We start from the raw sequence: 19,539 nt of genomic DNA, 5'->3' as shown, positions 1-19,539 counted from the left end.
TAGCTGACACAATCTGATTCCTCCTACTACTGATGACTCAACCTGATCCTCCCTACTTCGCTTGACACACCTGATCACTCTACTACGACTGACACAACCTGATCTTCCTACTTCTTCTGACACAACCACTGATTCACTCCTCTACTACTGCTGACACACCTATCCTCCTACTACTGCTGACACAACCTGATCTCCTACTACTGCTGACACAATCTGATCCTCCTACTACTGCTGACACAACCTGATCCTCCTACTACTACTGACACAACCTATCCTCCTACTACTACTGACACAACCTGATCCTCCTACTACTGCTGACACAACCTGATCCTCCTACTACTGCTGACACAACCTGATCCTCCTACTACTACTGACACAACCTGATCCTCCTACTACTGCTGACACAACCTGATCCTCCTACTACTAGCTGACACAACCTGATCCTCCTACTACTGCTGACACAACCTGATCCTCCTACTACTGCTGACACAACCTGATCCTCCTACTACTGCTGACACAACCTGATCCTCCTACTACTACTGACACAACCTGATCCTCCTACTACTGCTGACACAACCTGATCCTCCTACTACTGCTGACACAACCTGATCCTCCTACTACTGCTGACACAACCTGATCCTCCTACTCCTGCTGACACAACCTGATCCTCCTACTCCTGCTGACACAACCTGATCCTCCTACTCCTGCTGACACCACCTGATCCTCCTACTACTGCTGACACAACCTGATCCTCCTACTACTGCTGACACAACCTGATCCTCCTACTACTACTGACACAACCTGATCCTCCTACTACTACTGACACAACCTGATCCTCCTACTACTGCTGACACAACCTGATCCTCCTACTACTGCTGACACAAACTGATCCTCCTACTACTGCTGACACAACCTGATCCTCCTACCTACTACTGACACAACCTGATCTTCCTACTACTGCTGACACAACCTGATCCTCCTACTTCTGCTGACACAACCTGATCCTCCTACTACTTCTGACACAACCTGATCCTTCCTACTACTTCTGACACAACCTGATCCTCCTACTACTGCTGACACAACCTGATCCTCCTACTACTGCTGACACAACCTGATCCTCCTACTCCTGCTGAGACAACCTGATCCTCCTACTACTGCTGACACAACCTGACCCTCCTACTATTACTGACACAACCTGATCCTCGTACTCCTGTTGACACAACCTGATGCTCCTACTACTAATGACACAACCTGATCCTTCTACTACTGCTGACACAACTTGACCCTCCTACTACTACTAACACAACCTGATCCTCCTACTACTACTCACACAACCTGATCCTCCTACTACTACTGACACAACCTGATCCTCCTACTCCTGCTGACACAACCTGATCCTTCTACTACTTCTCACACAACCTGATCCTCCTACTACTGCTCACACAACCTGATCCTCCTACTACTACTCACACAACACCCTGACACTCCCCCTTCCTACTACTGCTGACACAATCTGATCCTCCTACTACTTCGAACACACCTGATCTCCTACTCCTACTGACACAACTGACCTCTACTACAACTGCACAACCTATCCTCCTACTCCTGCTGATACAACCTGATCCCCCTACTACTGCTGACACAACCTGATCCTAATACTATTGCTGACACAACCTGATCCTCTTACTCCTACTTACAAAAGCTGATCCTCCTACTACTGCTGACACTACTGCTGACACAACCTGATCCTACTACTACTGCTGACACAACCTAATCCTCTTACTGCTACTGACAAAACCTGATCCTCCTACTACTGCTGACACGACCTGATCCTTTTCCTACTACTGCTGACACAACCTGATCCTCCTAATACTGCTGACACAACCTGATCCGCCTACTACCGCTGACACAGCCTGATCCTTCTCCTACTACTGCTGACACAACCTGATCCTTCTCCTACTACTGCTGACACAACTTGATCCTCCTCCTACTACTGCTGACACAACCTGATCCTTCTCCTACTACTGCTGACACAACCTGATCCTCCTACTACTGCTGACACAACCTGCTCCTCCTACCACTGCTTACACAACCTGATCCTCCTACTACTGCTGACACAACCTGATCCTCCTACTACTGCTGACCCAACCTGATCCTCCTACTGCTGCTGACACAACCTGATCCTCCTACTATTGCTGACACAACCTGATCCTCCTGCTGCTAGTGCTGACACAACCTAATCCTGCTACTGCCGACCCTATGCACGTTGCCTCCACTCATCTCACTGACACTCTGCTGATCTTGCTAAGGCAACCCTGCTGACTCTGTGGTCCGTGCCGCAGCGCCGCAGGTGACCATGGAGGGCCCGAGTGAGAGGCACATCCAGCAAGGCAGCGTGCTGGCCATCACGTGCGTGGTGCGGCACCCGCCCCGGGAGGCACCGGACCACATCCTCTGGTTCCACGGCACCACCAACATTGACTACGACTCCACCAGAGGCGGCGTCTCCATCCAGGTAGGTGGTGGTGGTCGGTGGTGGAGAGTACTCTTGCTACCCAGAGTGGCGTAGTGCAACTAGGTACTCGAGGTTAATCAGAAAATGATAGCGCATGGATTTTCGTCCACTATCTCTAGATTGCCAGGGTTTAAAAGCTTTGGAAATAACTACATCTGTTAGAGCAAAGGTGAAGGAGATACGCAGGGGTTCCCGGTTCAATCCTGGCTGTCGGTGGTTTGTATGTTCTATGAAAGTGTGCGTTCATATGCACTTTGTTTATATATATATATATATATATATATATATATATATATATATATATATATATATATATATATATATATATATATATATATATATATATATATATATATATATATATATATATATATATATATATATATATATATATATATATATTATATTTTTTTATTTATTATACTTTGTCGCTGTCTCCCGCGTTTGCGAGGTAGCGCAAGGAAACAGACGAAAGAAATGGCCCCCCCCCCCATACACATGTATATACATACGTCCACACACGCAAATATACATACCTACACAGCTTTCCATGGTTTACCCCAGAAGCTTCACATGCCTTGCTTCAATCCACTGACAGCACGTCAACCCCGGTATACCACATCGATCCAATTCACTCTATTCCTTGCCCTCCTTTCACCCTCCTGCATGTTCAGGCCCCGATCACACAAAATCTTTTTCACTCCATCTTTCCACCTCCAATTTGGTCTCCCACTTCTCCTCGTTCCCTCCACCTCCGACACATATATCCTCTTGGTCAATCTTTCCTCACTCATTCTCTCCATGTGCCCAAACCATTTCAAAACACCCTCTTCTGCTCTCTCAACCACGCTCTTTTTATTTCCACACATCTCTCTTACCCTTACGTTACTTACTCGATCAAACCACCTCACACCATACATTGTCCTCAAACATCTCATTTCCAGCACATCCATCCTCCTGCGCATAACTCTATCCATAGCCCACGCCTCGCAACCATACAACATTGTTGGAACCACTATTCCTTCAAACATACCCATTTTTGCTTTCCGAGATAATGTTCTCGACTTCCATACATTCTTCAAGGCTCCCAGAATTTTCGCCCCCTCCCCCACCCTATGATCCACTTCCGCTTCCATGGTTCCATCCGCTGCCAGATCCACTCCCACATGTCTAAAACACTTTACTTCCTCCAGTTTTTCTCCATTCAAACTTACCTCCCAATTGACTTGACCCTCAACCCTACTGTATCTAATAACCTTGCTCTTATTCACATTTACTCTTAACATTCTTCTTTCACACACTTTACCAAACTCAGTCACCAGCTTCTGCGGTTTCTCACATGAATCAGCCACCAGCGCTGTATCATCAACGAACAACAACTGACTCACTTCCCAAGCTCTCTCATCCTCAACACACTTCATACTTGTCCCTCTTTCCAAAACTCTTGCATTCACCTCCCTAACAACCCCGTCCATAAACAAATTAAACAACCATGGAGACATCACACACCCCTGCCGCAAACCTACATTTACTGAAAACCAATCACTTTCCTCTCTTCCTACACGTACACATGCCTTACATCCTCGATAAAAACTTTTCACCGCTTCTAACAACTTGCCTCCCACACCATATATTCTTAATACCTTCCACAGAGCATCTCTATCAACTCTATCATATGCCTTCTCCAGATCCATAAATGCTACATACAAATCCATTTGCTTTTCCAAGTATTTCTCACATAAATTCTTCAGAGCAAACACCTGATCCACACATCCTCTACCACTTCTGAAACCACACTGCTCTTCCCCAATCTGATGCTCTGTACATGCCTTCACCCTCTTAATCAATACCCTCCCATATAATTTACCAGGAATACTCAACAAACTTATACCTCTGTAATTTGAGCACTCACTCTTATCCCCTTTGCCTTTGTATAATGGCACTATGCACGCATTCCGCCAATCCTCAGGCACCTCACCATGAGTCATACATACATTAAATAACCTTACCAACCAGTCAATAATACAGTCACCCCCTTTTTTAATAAATTCCACTGCAGTACCATCCAAACCTGCTGCCTTGCCGGCTTTCATCTTCCGCAAAGCTTTTACTACCTCTTCTCTGTTGACCAAATCATTTTCCCTAACCCTCTCACTTTGCACACCACCTCGACCAAAACACCCTATATCTGCCACTCTATCATCAAACACATTCAACAAACCTTCAAAATACTCACTCCATCTCCTTCTCACATCACCACTACTTGTTATCCCCTCCCCATTTGCGCCCTTCACTGAAGTTCCCATTTGCTCCCTTGTCTTACGCACTTTATTTACCTCCTTCCAGAACATCTAAGGCTAAGGCTAAGGTGAAGATTTGTATGGGTTTTCAGAAAAGAAGAGTGAATGTTGGGGGTGAAGAGGGTGGTGAGAGTAAGTGAGCTTGGGAAGGAGACTTGTGTGAGGAAGTACCAGGAGAGACTGAGTACAGAATGGAAAAAGGTGAGAACAATGGAAGTAAGGGGAGTGGGGGAGGAATGGGATGTATTTAGGGAATCAGTGATGGATTGCGCAAAAGATGCTTGTGGCATGAGAAGAGTGGGAGGTGGGTTGATTAGAAAAGGTAGTGAGTGGTGGGATGAAGAAGTAAGATTATTAGTGAAAGAGAAGAGACAGGCATTTGGACGATTTTTGCAGGGAAAAAATGCAATTGAGTGGGAGATGTATAAAAGAAAGAGACAGGAGGTCAAGAGAAAGGTGCAAGAGGTGAAAAAGAGGGCAAATGAGAGTTGGGGTGAGAGAGTATCATTAAATTTTAGGGAGAATATATATATATATATATATATATATATATATATATATATATATATATATATATATATATATATATATATATATATATATATATATATATATATTTATTTCTTTATTTATTTTGCTTTGTCGCTGTCTCCCGCATTTGCGAGGTAGCGCAAGGAAACAGAAGAAAGAAATGGCCCAACCCACCCCCATACACATGTATATACACACACGTCCACACACGCAAATATACATACCTATACATCTCAATGTACACATATATATACACACACAGACACATACATATATACCCATGCACACAATTCACACTGTCTGCCTTTATTCATTCCCATCGCCACCTCGCCACACATGGAATACCATCCCCCTCCCCCCTCATGTGTGCGAGGTAGCGCTAGGAAAAGACAACAAAGGCCCCATTCGTTTACACTCAGTCTCCAGCTGTCATGCAATAATGCCCGAAACCACAGCTCCCTTTCCACATCCAGGCCCCACACAACCTTTCCATGGTTTACCCCAGACGCTTCACATACCCTGATTCAATCCGCTGACAGCACGTCAACCCCGGTATACCACATCGATCCAATTCACTCTATTCCTTGCCCGCCTTTCACCCTCCTGCATGTTCAGGCCCCGATCACTCAAAATCTTTTTCACTCCATCTTTCCACCTCCAATTTGGTCTCCCACTTCTCCTCGTTCCCTCCACCTCCGACACATATATCCTCTTGGTCAATCTTTCCTCACTCATTCTCTCCATGTGCCCAAACCATTTCAAAGCACCCTCTTCTGCTCTCTCAACCACGCTCTTTTTATTTCCACACATCTCTCTTACCCTTACATTACTTACTCGATCAAACCACCTCACACCACACATTGTCCTCAGACATCTCATTTCCAGCACATCCACCCTCCTGCGCACAACTCCATCCATAGCCCACGCCTCGCAACCATACAACATTGATGGAACCACTATTCCTTCAAGCATACCCATTTTTGCTTTCCGAGATAATGTTCTCCACTTCCACACATTTTTCGATGCTCCCAGAATTTTCGCCCCCTCCCCCACCCTATGATTCACTTCCGCTTCCATGGTTCCATCCGCTGCCAGATCCACTCCCAGATATCTAAAACACTTTACTTCCTCCAGTTTTTCTCCATTCAAACTTACCTCCCAGTTGACTTGACCCTCAACCCTATATATATATATATATATATATATATATATATATATATATATATATATATATATATATATATATATATATATATATATTCTTTTCTTTCTTTCAAACTATTCGCCATTTCCCGCGTTAGCGAGGTAGCGTTAAGAACAGAGAACTGGGCTTTTGAGGGAATATCCTCACCTGGACCCCTTCTCTGTTCCTTCTTTTGGAAAATTAAAAAAAAAATTAATGAGAGGGGAGGATTTCCAGCCCCCCGCTCCCTCCCCTTTTAGTCGCCTTCTACGACACGCAGGGAATACGTGGGAAGTATTCTTTCTCCCCTATCCCCAGGGATAATATATATATATATATATATATATATATATATATATATATATATATATATATATATATATATATATATATATATATATAACATACAACCCTCCAACAGCTAGGATCGAACCGGGTACCCCTGTGCATCAGGCGGGAATGCTACCGCTAGACCTGGCTAATAGGAAATAACTATTCGAATACTATGTACTCAAATTACTCTTCGTCTCACGTTGGTGAACAACGGGGTCTACACTGGTCATTTCCCAACAGGCTAGACTGGAAAGAATATGCCAACCAGACCCAGCAAAAACCATGAAAAATATTAGGGAGCGTACGATGTATATCGCAGGATTACGCTAGTTTACTGATGCGAAATTATTCGAGACACCAGATAAGAATCAGATATGAATCAGATGAGTTCCTCACTGGTGCACCAGACTAGTGTAGGTACGAGTTTAAGAGCTGCAACTTCTAACAACAGAGAGATCATCAGGCCTTTTAACCAGGGAACAGATGAAGCCACAGACCGAGATATCTGGTACAGAAGACAGCCCCAGAAACTGATGTCATGTATACATAAGTTACACTGACATGGGGATGGGTTTAGCTGTCTTGGGGCTGCTTCTGGCGTCAGGTGATGCTATTGTGGTGACTCTGTCCTGCAGTGGTGTTGCTCTGACACAGGGGTGGAGTGTCAGTGGTAGATTAGTACTCCTGTAGTGTATATGTATCGTTGCTGTGGTGTTCTTGTGGCACTTCTGAGAGCGATGTGTTGCTGTTGTGACATTATAGCAAAGATTAGAGAAAAAGAACAACGAAACAACAACAAAAATATTGAATACGGGCTTGGTGAGTGACAGACCAAAACTGTACCTCGCATTCATGAGTAGTGAAGTGGAACGAGTGGTATATAGATCTTGTAGTAAGCTTTTGGAACGAGTGGTATATAGATCTTGTCGTAGTAAATTTGGAACGAGTGGGATATAGATCTATTCGTAGTAAATTTGGAACGAGTGGTATATAGATCTTGTCGTCGTGAGCTTTTGGAACGAGTGGTATATAGATCTTGTCGTAGTAAACTTTTGGAACGAGTGGTATATAGACCTTGTCGTCGCAAGCTTTTGGAACGAATGGTATAGAGATCTTGTAGTCGTAAGCTTTTGGAACGAGTGGTATAGAGATTTTGTCCTCGTAAGCTTTTGAAGGTTTGGATGGTACTGCAGTGGAATTTATTAAAAAAGGGGGTGACTGTATTGTTGACTGGTTGGTAAGGTTATTTAATGTATGTATGACTCATGGTGAGGTGCCTGAGGATTGGCGGAATGCGTGCATAGTGCCATTGTACAAAGGCAAAGGGGATAAGAGTGAGTGCTCAAATTACAGAGGTATAAGTTTGTTGAGTATTCCTGGTAAATTATATGGGAGGGTATTGATTGAGAGGGTGAAGGCATGTACAGAGCATCAGATTGGGGAAGAGCAGTGCGGTTTCAGAAGTGGTAGAGGATGTGTGGATCAGGTGTTTGCTTTGAAGAATGTATGTGAGAAATACTTAGAAAAGCAAATGGATTTGTATGTAGCATTTATGGATCTGGAGAAGGCATATGATAGAGTTGATAGAGATGCTCTGTGGAAGGTATTAAGAATATATGGTGTGGGAGGCAAGTTGTTAGAAGCAGTGAAAAGTTTTTATCGAGGATGTAAGGCATGTGTACGTGTAGGAAGAGAGGAAAGTGATTGGTTCTCAGTGAATGTAGGTTTTCCGGCAGGGGTGTGTGATGTCTCCATGGTTGTTTAATTTGTTTATGGATGGGGTTGTTAGGGAGGTAAATGCAAGAGTCCTGGAAAGAGGGGCAAGTATGAAGTCTGTTGGGGATGAGAGAGCTTGGGAAGTGAGTCAGTTGTTGTTCGCTGATGATACAGCGCTGGTGGCTGATTCATGTGAGAAACTGCAGAAGCTGGTGACTGAGTTTGGTAAAGTGTGTGGAAGAAGAAAGTTAAGAGTAAATGTGAATAAGAGCAAGGTTATTAGGTACAGTAGGGTTGAGGGTCAAGTCAATTGGGAGGTGAGTTTGAATGGAGAAAAACTGGAGGAAGTGAAGTGTTTTAGATATCTGGGAGTGGATCTGTCAGCGGATGAACCATGGAAGCGGAAGTGGATCATAGGGTGGGGGAGGGGGCGAAAATTTTGGGAGCCTTGAAAAATGTGTGGAAGTCGAGAACATTATCTCGGAAAGCAAAAATGGGTATGTTTGAAGGAATAGTGGTTCCAACAATGTTGTATGGTTGCGAGGCGTGGGCTATGGATAGAGTTGTGCGCAGGAGGATGGATGTGCTGGAAATGAGATGTTTGAGGACAATGTGTGGTGTGAGGTGGTTTGATCGAGTAAGTAACGTAAGGGTAAGAGAGATGTGTGGAAATAAAAAGAGCGTGGTTGAGAGAGCAGAAGAGGGTGTTTTGAAATGGTTTGGGCACATGGAGAGAATGAGTGAGGAAAGATTGACCAAGAGGATATATGTGTCGGAGGTGGAGGGAACGAGGAGAAGAGGGAGACCAAATTGGAGGTGGAAAGATGGAGTGAAAAAGATTTTGTGTGATCGGGGCCTGAACATGCAGGAGGGTGAAAGGAGGGCAAGGAATAGAGTGAATTGGAGCGATGTGGTATACAGGGGTTGACGTGCTGTCAGTGGATTGAATCAAGGCATGTGAAGCGTCTGGGGTAAAACATGGAAAGCTGTGTAGGTATGTATATTTGCGTGTGTGGACGTGTGTATGTACATGTGTATGGGGGGGGGGGGGTTGGGCCATTTCTTTCGTCTGTTTCCTTGCGCTACCTCGCAAACGCGGGAGACAGCGACAAAGTATAAAAAAAAAAAAAAAAAAGCTTTTGAAACGAGTGTTATATAAATCTTGTCGTCGTAAGCTTTTGGAACGAGTGTTATATAAATCTTGTCGTCGTAAGCTTTTGGAACGAGTGGTATATAGATTTTGTCGTCGTAAGCTTTTGGAACGAGTGGTATATAAATCTTGTCGTCGTAAGCTTTTGGAACGAGTGGTATATAAATCTTGTCGTCGTTAGCTTTTGGAACGAGTGTTATATAAATCTTGTCGTCGTAAGCTTTTGGAACGAGTGGTATATAGATCTTGGCCATAGGGTCATTCTTTCTCTAGATGTGTAAACGACTGGGTAGAAGGCCTGACTTCAAACCCGAGTATGTTTCTTCGAGAGATCGCTGCGGGTGGGAGAGAGAGAGACTGTCAAGGGAAAAACGGGGAGAATTGAATGAATGACTTAACGAAATGGAAAGCGTAACTTTTAAAAGAAGATCAGTTAAATGAAAAAGAATAAGTTCCGGTCGAAGAAGCTGTAAGATTTCCCTGGACCTAAGGCGATTTCAGCAAATGAGGAACGCTACTGGATCTAAGTGGGGGGAGGATTAAACACCAGTAGGTGACATGGAATCGAAAATTAAGGTCTTAATTGCCCCTTGAGGGAGTGTAGATGGGTGGTGATTAAGAATGGCTCCCCGTTGCCGTTATTGAGATATAACATGAAAGTGAAAGGTAATCTTACAGTTAGTGATTAATGGTCGACGTAGTAATACTGCAAAGCTATACCAGTTAAACAAGAGCTCCAAAGAGTATATCTTGTGATTGCTCAATGGAAAATTGACGTAAACCCACTGAAACTCTTAATGTTGTAGTGGCGAGATCAGAAACCACGCCAACAGGCTTGAGCGAGTTCATCCTGGTGAACCAAATTAGTCACATGTGAACTCATATAGATGTCCCGTATATATATATAGACATATGTGGCAGAAACAGTCTTACATGCGTACATGAATTGGACTTGGAAGGAAGGAAACAGGTGAAAAGAGGAAGTCAAATGAAAACATTTGATTGGAAAGTAGAAATGGCGATAAACGAAATGAATAAGACCTATGACTGAAGGGCCACATCTTAGCTTACTTTTGAGAAATTGATATTTTTCTCACAAAATTTCATGACTCCAGAGGTCAGTGAAACGAGACGAAGGTCTACCGACATTCAGGGAGTTGTAGAGTCCACGAGACTGGTCAGCAGAGGAATCCATTCCCAAGAAACGATAACAAGTTGCCTTAGAAAACAATTACGTGAAACCAGATTGAATAAACACGGAATTATTGAGGCCATCCCACGTAAAATGGACGACAAGAAGTAGAACCCGCGGGCAGGAACAGAGACGCCAGCACTGAGATGAGAGCCAATCAAAACAAAAGGACGAGTAGGCTAAGAGAGTGGGGCGCTCAGCCACAGGACGGAAGAGGAGAGAGCCAAAGAGGAGAAGCAAACACCAGACAAGTCCAGAGTGAAAACGCTGGAGAAAAAAGTTATGATGGAAATGATAGAGGAAATGATTGAAAAGCAGGATAACCAAGGAAGGGTTCTTGAAGCAGACGAACGAATGAGGAGAACGCCTAGTTCCGGAGAGTATAAGCATCTCAGCTGGGATGAGATGAGATGAAAAAGATGCCATGATAACCCACACTGTGGGTACACACACACACACACACACACACACACACACACACACACACACACACACACACACACACACACACACACACACACACACACAATTGCGGCGGTGCGATGGTTAGCGCTCTGACCCACCAATCTAACGAACCAGCGTTCAAGTCTCGTCTAGGGGAGCCGGCTTAACACCAACCCCTTCGGGGAAAGTTCAATGACTGAACACCTGGCCTAACTTGGGGTGTTTGTGTGTATACGTTAGGTTAAGACATGGTACATATACACGAGTTTCACAGGTGTGGCCTTACGAGTGACATAACCACCTCTTCAACTCAGTGAACAGTGATCACGATTAGTAATCACACAACAGAAGAAGAATGTTAACGATGAGATGGAATATGAAGAGAGGCGGGTAGGTCTCCAACCTGCCCACAGTGAAGAAAAGGAGGATAAGGGAAGACACAGTAATTATCCTCAAGTTCCTAGGAAGCCTCGAGGAGGTTAACTCGGACCAGTTCCTTGGAATTCAATGGGCCTTTAGAACCAGAGGACGTAACATGAACCTGGGCGAGGTGAGTGTCAGAGAAGACGTGAGGACACAACACTTCTTCAGCTGGAGGATAGTGGATATACGGAACAGGCTGAATGAAGATGGAGTGAAGCGGGGATGTAATTAGTCCCACATGAGTGTGAAGATACCCTTCCATATGCAGATTCAAATAATCCCAAAGCAGAAGCCACACACGCACACTCACACGCACACACCTATATGGGTGTAAAACTACCTTCCCGAAGAATACAAATTCGTAATTATAAGTAGGTAATTACATAAGAAACTTGTTAGAAAACTTGCAAAGAATTCTTTTATGGTATAAGAGTTAGGAACATGAAATAAGCTGAGTACTAAAGTATACATAAGTTTGAGAGACCGTATAATAAGGATCAAGGGATGGGGCCCGACGAGTACAGGACTCCTCGCACAGTACAAATGAGTAACTGAAAACGCACTAGAAATGATCCAACAAACACACTTTCCAACCACAACAAAAGGGTAGAGGCCCAGCCCTCTCAACACAGGTCTGGTGTGGAGGGAGCGGCCGAGGGAGCTCACCAGCACATAATACTGAGACGGGTATTGTGCAAGAGAGACAGACGCAGATGACACTCTCGGCGGGTGTGTGCACCGACGATGTTGCTCCCCCGGGACGCTCTCTCATCGCTCTTCTCTTCCCACTATCTCTGCCGACCTTGCTCTCCCGTCCTGTAGCTACCTGGTGCCAGCAGCTCCCCTCAACGCACCGTCAAGAGCCTTCTATAAATGCCGTCATAGGACTTTCCCTTCGTCACCAGACACAGGCCAGCTTCCCGTTTTTCCTCCCTCCTCTCCCCTGTCAACCCTCAATCCCACCCTATCCTGCCCACCACACCACTACTCCACCGTCCATCTACCCTCATACTCTCCAATACCTCACTGACCCTAAACTTTCTCAATGGCGCTCCAAATTCAGTCCAACCCAGTATATCTCCAGCCGATCTTTCATCTCCCCACTGACCCTCCTCTTCTTCCTACTCGAGGCTTATCCATCCATGCAGATCCCACTTCTTACCAATAAAACTCTACTTCCCCATCGTTCTTCCGCTTCCACAAATACCCTCCACCTCACACATAATTCATCTCTTGAGTCCCCACGTACCACAGACTCTCCACTTCCTCGAGATCTTTGTCTTCCCAAGCCCCGACTTATCTCTCCACTGACACTATACATACCCACTGACCTTCCAATCCACCACTGTTCCCCAATGTCCCACCTACCACTCCCAATGACCACCCACTTCTCCACCTATCACCCAGCTCCCCACCTATTTCCTCCACCAACCAACATCCAGTGTGCACAGAAGGTAATGATAGCAATAATGATATTTGTGATGCTTGGTTGCTTTTCCCGCCATAGCATTTTAGAAACAAACTAAGAAAATAGCCTCTTTTGCACACGTCCATTCTCTAGCCTTCCTGTATAGCGTATTGGCACGGAAGCCAAGCCAAGCCCAACAGACTGTTGTGTAGTTTACCTTCACCGCTTTATATTTCCTGATTCTTCCCAGTGACAACACGACGTCCTTCATGCACACGGTGATCCAATATATTCCATCCCATGCACGCCTCTCCTTCTTCTGAATATTCAGACCCAGATACCCCAAAGCCTCTTTCACTGCGTCCTACCCTTCTCTTTTTCTATCTCCCCCTCCCTTTTGTTCTCCCTCCACTTTTGACAAGTATATCCTCGCAGCCAGTCTTTCTTTGTTCCTCCTCTCCCCGTGTCCGAAACATATGAACAGGTAATTGATAACGATGATAAACACAACCTTAATATTAATTATGATAGTAAATTTACCATTATTATTACTATCATTATTAATACTATTATTATCATTATTATTATTATTATCATTATTATTATCATTATCATTATTTTTATCATAGTAGTGATAAAGATGACGACAAGTAAAGGTTTGTTGAATCAACTACAACCAGAGTCAAAGAATATGTGTGCAATATAAGCATTTGGGAGAACATAAAATCATAGTCCGATACTGAGCAGCCCTTATGCATGAACATGGGCGGAGGTCAGCTGTTGCTGATGTTTACAGTGGGTAATACTAGGCCATTTTTGTAAGCCATACTTGTGCTGGGTCTGTACGAGCTCTTATGAGCTGAAAGCGGCGGTAATGCCACACTGCACCGTCATCTCGATTGCAACGAGATGACGGTGGTGAGTGGGGTACTGAACAGAGGTGAGAGGGTATAAAAGGGGTCAAGGATGATCGTGCATGTCTTTTTCCACGCCTTTTCTTGGAATCCCTGTCGAATGGTAGATGAGGAGGAAGACCAACTGGTGGAGTCATAGGCGAGCTTCGAAGAAAACTAAAGATTTTTTTTTTATGTTCTCATGTTCAGTGAGGGAGTTCTCCCTGATGAACGATGCCTAGCCGATAGGTGGAAGATTTGGTGATGGAGCTTAGCTTTCTGAAGTGTCGCTGAGAGGTTTGGTGGACTGAGCCAGCAGAGGAGAGGGCTGGGGCCTCGTAAGAGGTTAAGGGTGAGGACATAACTGGAAAGAAGCCAGACGAACATGACTACAGTCGTGGTTCGACAGATTCTGGAAGCTGTTTAGAGTGTTCTGGAGGGAGAGGAGATGTCAGTATGTGTGTATGTGTTTGGTTACGTGTCTTATTATCTGTGTGTATCTACAGGAGATGAAATTCTACACTTTTAGGGTCCGTTCTCTCAGACTTCGTTTGACTTTATGAACTTGCTTGGAATTTTCGTTGTTCTTGCACTCACATTCATCCATTTATCTGTGACTTTAGTATTGTAGATGTACATCCGTATACCACATTTTCTTCATCTCTTAGATTACCTCTGGGTCTTCCATTCGATCGATTTTCTGCACATTTCTAACCTTCTCCGTAAGATGATACATACATTTTACGTAAATCTACACAGAATTAAGAGTCTTAGAGTAATGAGCTCACAGTAGCCTCCTTCTCTACTACGAATGCGTCGTCAGCAATAGGCATAAAGATTGGTAACGTGGGAGGATAAAGATGATTTTGATCCATAGCTGACACGAGTCGCTATTGGTTTTGTGTGTTTGTGTGTGTTTATACCTGTCTTTGCCTCGTGATTTCAATGACTGTATGTGAATCCCTATTCTTGAGTATACCGTTCCTGGACTGGTAGAGTGGGGAGAGCTGGCTAGGTGGGGAGGGTTGGCGGGATGGGAAGGGTTGGTAGGTTGGGGAGAGCTGAAAGGATAGGGAGGGCTAGGAGGATGAGGACTAGGAGGGCGAGGATGGGGAATGGAGGAAAGGAGACAGAGAAGAGGGTGTAAGAGTAGGGAGGAGGTGAGGCCTCAGTCAGGACTTCACTGTAATGATCTCTCAGCACTGCAGGTCTGGCCACAGGTCTTTCTATATAGGTCTGGCCTTAGGTCTTGCTGCAGGTCTAGCCACAGATCTTGCTACATTTCTGGCCGTAGTGTTTGCTACAGGCCTGGCCGACTGGTGTTGCTATGTGTCTGGCCATAGTGCTCGCTACAGGTCTGGCCACTGGTGTTGCTGTGTCTGGCCACCTCTCTGGCGCTACACCTCTCCTTTAACTTCTCTCGTAAGACCACTTCTTTCCTGTGCGTCCGTCTTGTTTGTATCCACCTGAAGGTGACCCTTCAGCCTGAGAGATGCAGACGGCTTTGCTAGTGGCTGTTGACTCCTTATGAGGCTCCATGAGCACTCGTGGAAGTAACTTAAGGGTCATAATCTCCTCTGGCAGTCCCCCTGGTGGCTTAGCACTGTCTAACTTGCCGTTGTGTAGCGTCGCGTCCCCGTCTTCTTATGGGAACAAAGGATATGGAACTTCAGAAGGGAAGTTGCTCTTGTGAGCAGGAGAGGACTCCTTTTGTTCTTTGGGAGTTGTATGGTGATGATCTTCAGTCCCGCTGGGGTGGGGGTGACAGCTGATTCATGTGTTGTTGTGTCGCTGATGACTTTCGGGGAAGGAGGCTACCTGTCTTGAATGCTCTCTCTCTCTCTCTCTCTCTCTCTCTCTCTCTCTCTCTCTCTCTCTCTCTCTCTCTCTCTCTCTCTCTCTCTCTCTCTCTCTCTCTCTCTCTCTCTCTCTCTCTCTCTCTCTCTCTCTCTCTCTCTCTCTCTCTCTCTCTCTCTCTCTCTCTCTCTCTCTCTCTCTCTCTCTCTCTCTCTCTCTCTCTCTCTCTCTCTCTCTCTCTCTCTCTCTCTCTCTCTCTCTCTCTCTCTCTCTCTCTCTCTCTCTCTCTCTCTCTCTCTCTCTCTCTCTCTCTCTCTCTCTCTCTCTCTCTCTCTCTCTCTCTCTCTCTCTCTCTCTCTCTCTCTCTCTCTCTCTCTCTCTCTCTCTCTCTCTCTCTCTCTCTCTCTCTCTCTCTCTCTCTCTCTCTCTCTCTCTCTCTCTCTCTCTCTCTCTCTCTCTCTCTCTCTCTCTCTCTCTCTCTCTCTCTCTCTCTCTCTCTCTCTCTCTCTCTCTCTCTCTCTCTCTCTCTCTCTCTCTCTCTCTCTCTCTCTCTCTCTCTCTCTCTCTCTCTCTCTCTCTCTCTCTCTCTCTCTCTCTCTCTCTCTCTCTCTCTCTCTCTCTCTCTCTCTCTCTCTCTCTCTCTCTCTCTCTCTCTCTCTCTCTCTCTCTCTCTCTCTCTCTCTCTCTCTCTCTCTCTCTCTCTCTCTCTCTCTCTCTCTCTCTCTCTCTCTCTCTCTCTCTCTCTCTCTCTCTCTCTCTCTCTCTCTCTCTCTCTCTCTCTCTCTCTCTCTCTCTCTCTCTCTCTCTCTCTCTCTCTCTCTCTAGACTGCACGTCTTGACGGAAGGATGACAGAGATTGGAAAACTGTTTACGTTAGGAAAAATCGTGCATTAGTAAGGATTTTCATTAAGGTTATATATTCTCAGGACCAGAAGCAGTGCCTAAACACCTTGTTACTTAGGGTGCTTGAAGAGTAGTTCGTTGGAAAACTCCAGTGTAGTATAAGCTTAGGTTCTTCCATAACATGGTATCAGAAATGGGATCTCTTCACGACATAGATGAATAAAAGGATAGGTATCTTTTTTTTTCCCCAGCCCTTAGAGAATGTTTCCAGACCTTGGTGATTGTCACTTGTCTTGAAGAATGTTTCCTTCTTGAAGGAAATGTTTCCTACCGGTAGAGAATAATCCCACGGACTTTCCTACCCTCTCATTATCCTCCCCTGTGCTCCTTCTATGCACCCGTAAACTTCTCCTATGTGCTGATATGCTCCTCCCTCGCCCCCTTTCCCCTTCTGCTCTTTCTGTGTTCCCCATATCGCCTCTTTTGCACCCTAATACCCATAAAAATTCCCACTATGTCTCCTTCCTAGGAACCCCCTTTCTGTACTTACTGCTGTACTCCGCATCTGCAGCCCCTTTATTCTCATTGTTCACCTCTATACTTTCCTTGTGCTTCACCTAGGCTTCCCCATCGCTTTCCCGAGCTCCCCTTTTTCATCTCCTTTGCCGCCTTTGTGTTTCTCAGGTGATCCCTTGTGTGTTCCTCCTGTGGTATTACGTACACCAACTCCCCTTCTGTACTCCTCTTCTCTTGTGCATCTTTTGTGGTTCTCTTCCTCTTCCCCCGTACCTCCTTGCGTGCTCGCCACGTGTCTCTGTGCATCACCCCTTTGCCTCTCCTGCTTCCGTCTGTTCTCCCCATAAACTAACCCATGAGGTATGTTTCTGCTCTAGTTTACTCCCCACGCGCCCCATTTCCTCCCCGTCAGTACTTCTCCTGCGTTCCCCAGTTACTGTGAAGCAGGTGGGGACCGGCGTTAATGCTGACGTAATGTGCAAAGTACATCTTGCAATATGGAGTACAATATGTAAAGGTTATCTTGCAGTTACAGAGGGAACAAGGCTTCCCTCGTGCATAAAACAGTTCAGCTTTCTCTCTGCTTTAAACTGGTTTTGCAAATGGAAATTATCCCCAGCATTAAGAGCTCCCTAAAAGCACGGAAAATTATATTCACTAAGGGATAACTTAAGCTAATAGAGTGAAATTTGGACTGGTTGAGAAAATGGCTGAATTAGGGCCAGATTTTACCAAGAGTGGGCGTGAGAGAGAGGGGTTAAGCTGACCGGATTCCCGGGAGGGGTTTGAGAGTGGGAGAGGAAGGAGTGGAGTTGGGGGAGGGGGTGGAGAGCGAACACCAGCGTTATGGAAGGGATGATATCTTAAGTGAGTCAAATGGTTGGCGAGGACCTGATATCTTCATGAAGCCAGCCAGCGGTATACTGTCTGTTCCTTGGGAGACAGAAACGCTAAAGGCCTCACTGTCTGTCTCACGGTGCCTCGGGGGACTTGTATGTTGCAATAACCTATCATGTTCCCTCTCACAGCAACGGCCTCCTCCTCAACCTCACAATAATCATTCTCCTTTTCACAACATGCGAGGTCTTCCCGAGGTACACGCTCCTCCTTCATGACGCTCTCACGGTCTCCTCTGCACATCGCCTCGTCTCCCACACACTCTTGACGCCTCTCACAACATCAGATACTCTCTCTACACAACACAGCTGCCCTACGTGACGCCCGTAAAGTCTTTCCTCGCAACACAGTGTCTCCTTACAGCCTACATAGTCACCCCTCGCACCACATTCTCCCTTAACAACTATACCTTAGTCTTCCCTCAAAGGACAATTCCCACTTAGCAACATACACACACACACCTCACAAGAGAGGGGAAATCCTTTAATAACATATGTTGTCTCTCCTTACAATACATGTAATATTTTCCCTTCGGCAGACAAGGCTCTCGCCTCACGATACCTTCATCTGTGATGTCTTCTTACAATATCAGGTGGGATGTTCAGTTAAACAGGTAAAACAATCCTTAACTCACAGTCATTCGTTACATGTCTGTCCTTCCTTCACAGTAAACGTAGTCTTTCTCAGAAATGGTTTTTTCCTTTCACGTAATGTATATTACCTCCCTTGAAAACCCCTGTATAGACTCCTCTTACAACATCCTTTAAGCCTTTTCTCCAAAGATCCCCGAACCCCCTCCACACCCATACACTATCCCCTCACAGCATCCACACATTCATCTCCCCCACTACCCTCACATCCCTCACAACAGACAGACTCCTCTCACAACACCCTCACAGCACAGTCTTGCCTCATAAGACCCACATTTCTCTGGCCTCCGTCATTAAGAGGGACCAGCCACAGTACATACCTTCCCTAATACAGATGTAAAAATCCCCTAATCATATTTACCGAGAGACCCTCGTCCATTATCCCGTGCCCTTCCTTTTGTACTAACGAACCAATCAGCCAGCCAGAGTTTTCCCTTCAACCCCTTTGCATCACGTCTGTCTGTTCCTCCCCTCTGCCAACAGTGGTGTCTGTTCCTCCCATCTGCATCACGTCTATCTGTTCCTACCCTCTACACCACTTCTGTCTTTTCCTCCCCTCTGTATCACGTCTGTCTGTTCCTTCCCTCTACACCACTGGTGTCTGTTCCTACCCTCTGCATCATTTTTGTCTTGTTCCTCCCTTCTCCACTACCTCTGTCTGTTCCTTCCCTCTGCACGACGTCTGTCTATTCCTACCTTCTGCACCATTTCTATCTGTTCCACTCCTCTGCCCCACTTCTCTCTGTTC

General features: G+C 45.4%; 1 protein-coding gene across 1 annotated transcript in view; it reads left to right on the top strand.

Moving 5' to 3' along the window:
* LOC139757105 (uncharacterized) overlaps positions 1 to 19,539 on the top strand; it is a 54,905-nt gene that overhangs the window by 24,246 nt on the left and 11,120 nt on the right. The window contains exon 3 of the mRNA XM_071677197.1: positions 2,343 to 2,515. Within this exon, the coding sequence (XP_071533298.1) occupies positions 2,357 to 2,515 (159 nt within the window). The 5' untranslated portion in view covers positions 2,343 to 2,356. The remainder of the gene's footprint in view (positions 1 to 2,342; positions 2,516 to 19,539) is intronic.

The sequence above is a fragment of the Panulirus ornatus genome, chromosome 24 (genome assembly GCF_036320965.1).
Source record: "Panulirus ornatus isolate Po-2019 chromosome 24, ASM3632096v1, whole genome shotgun sequence".
Taxonomy (NCBI): Eukaryota; Metazoa; Arthropoda; class Malacostraca; order Decapoda; family Palinuridae; genus Panulirus; species Panulirus ornatus.
Note: the sequence above shows the minus strand (reverse complement) of the source record. Positions and strands in the feature narration are given on the sequence as shown.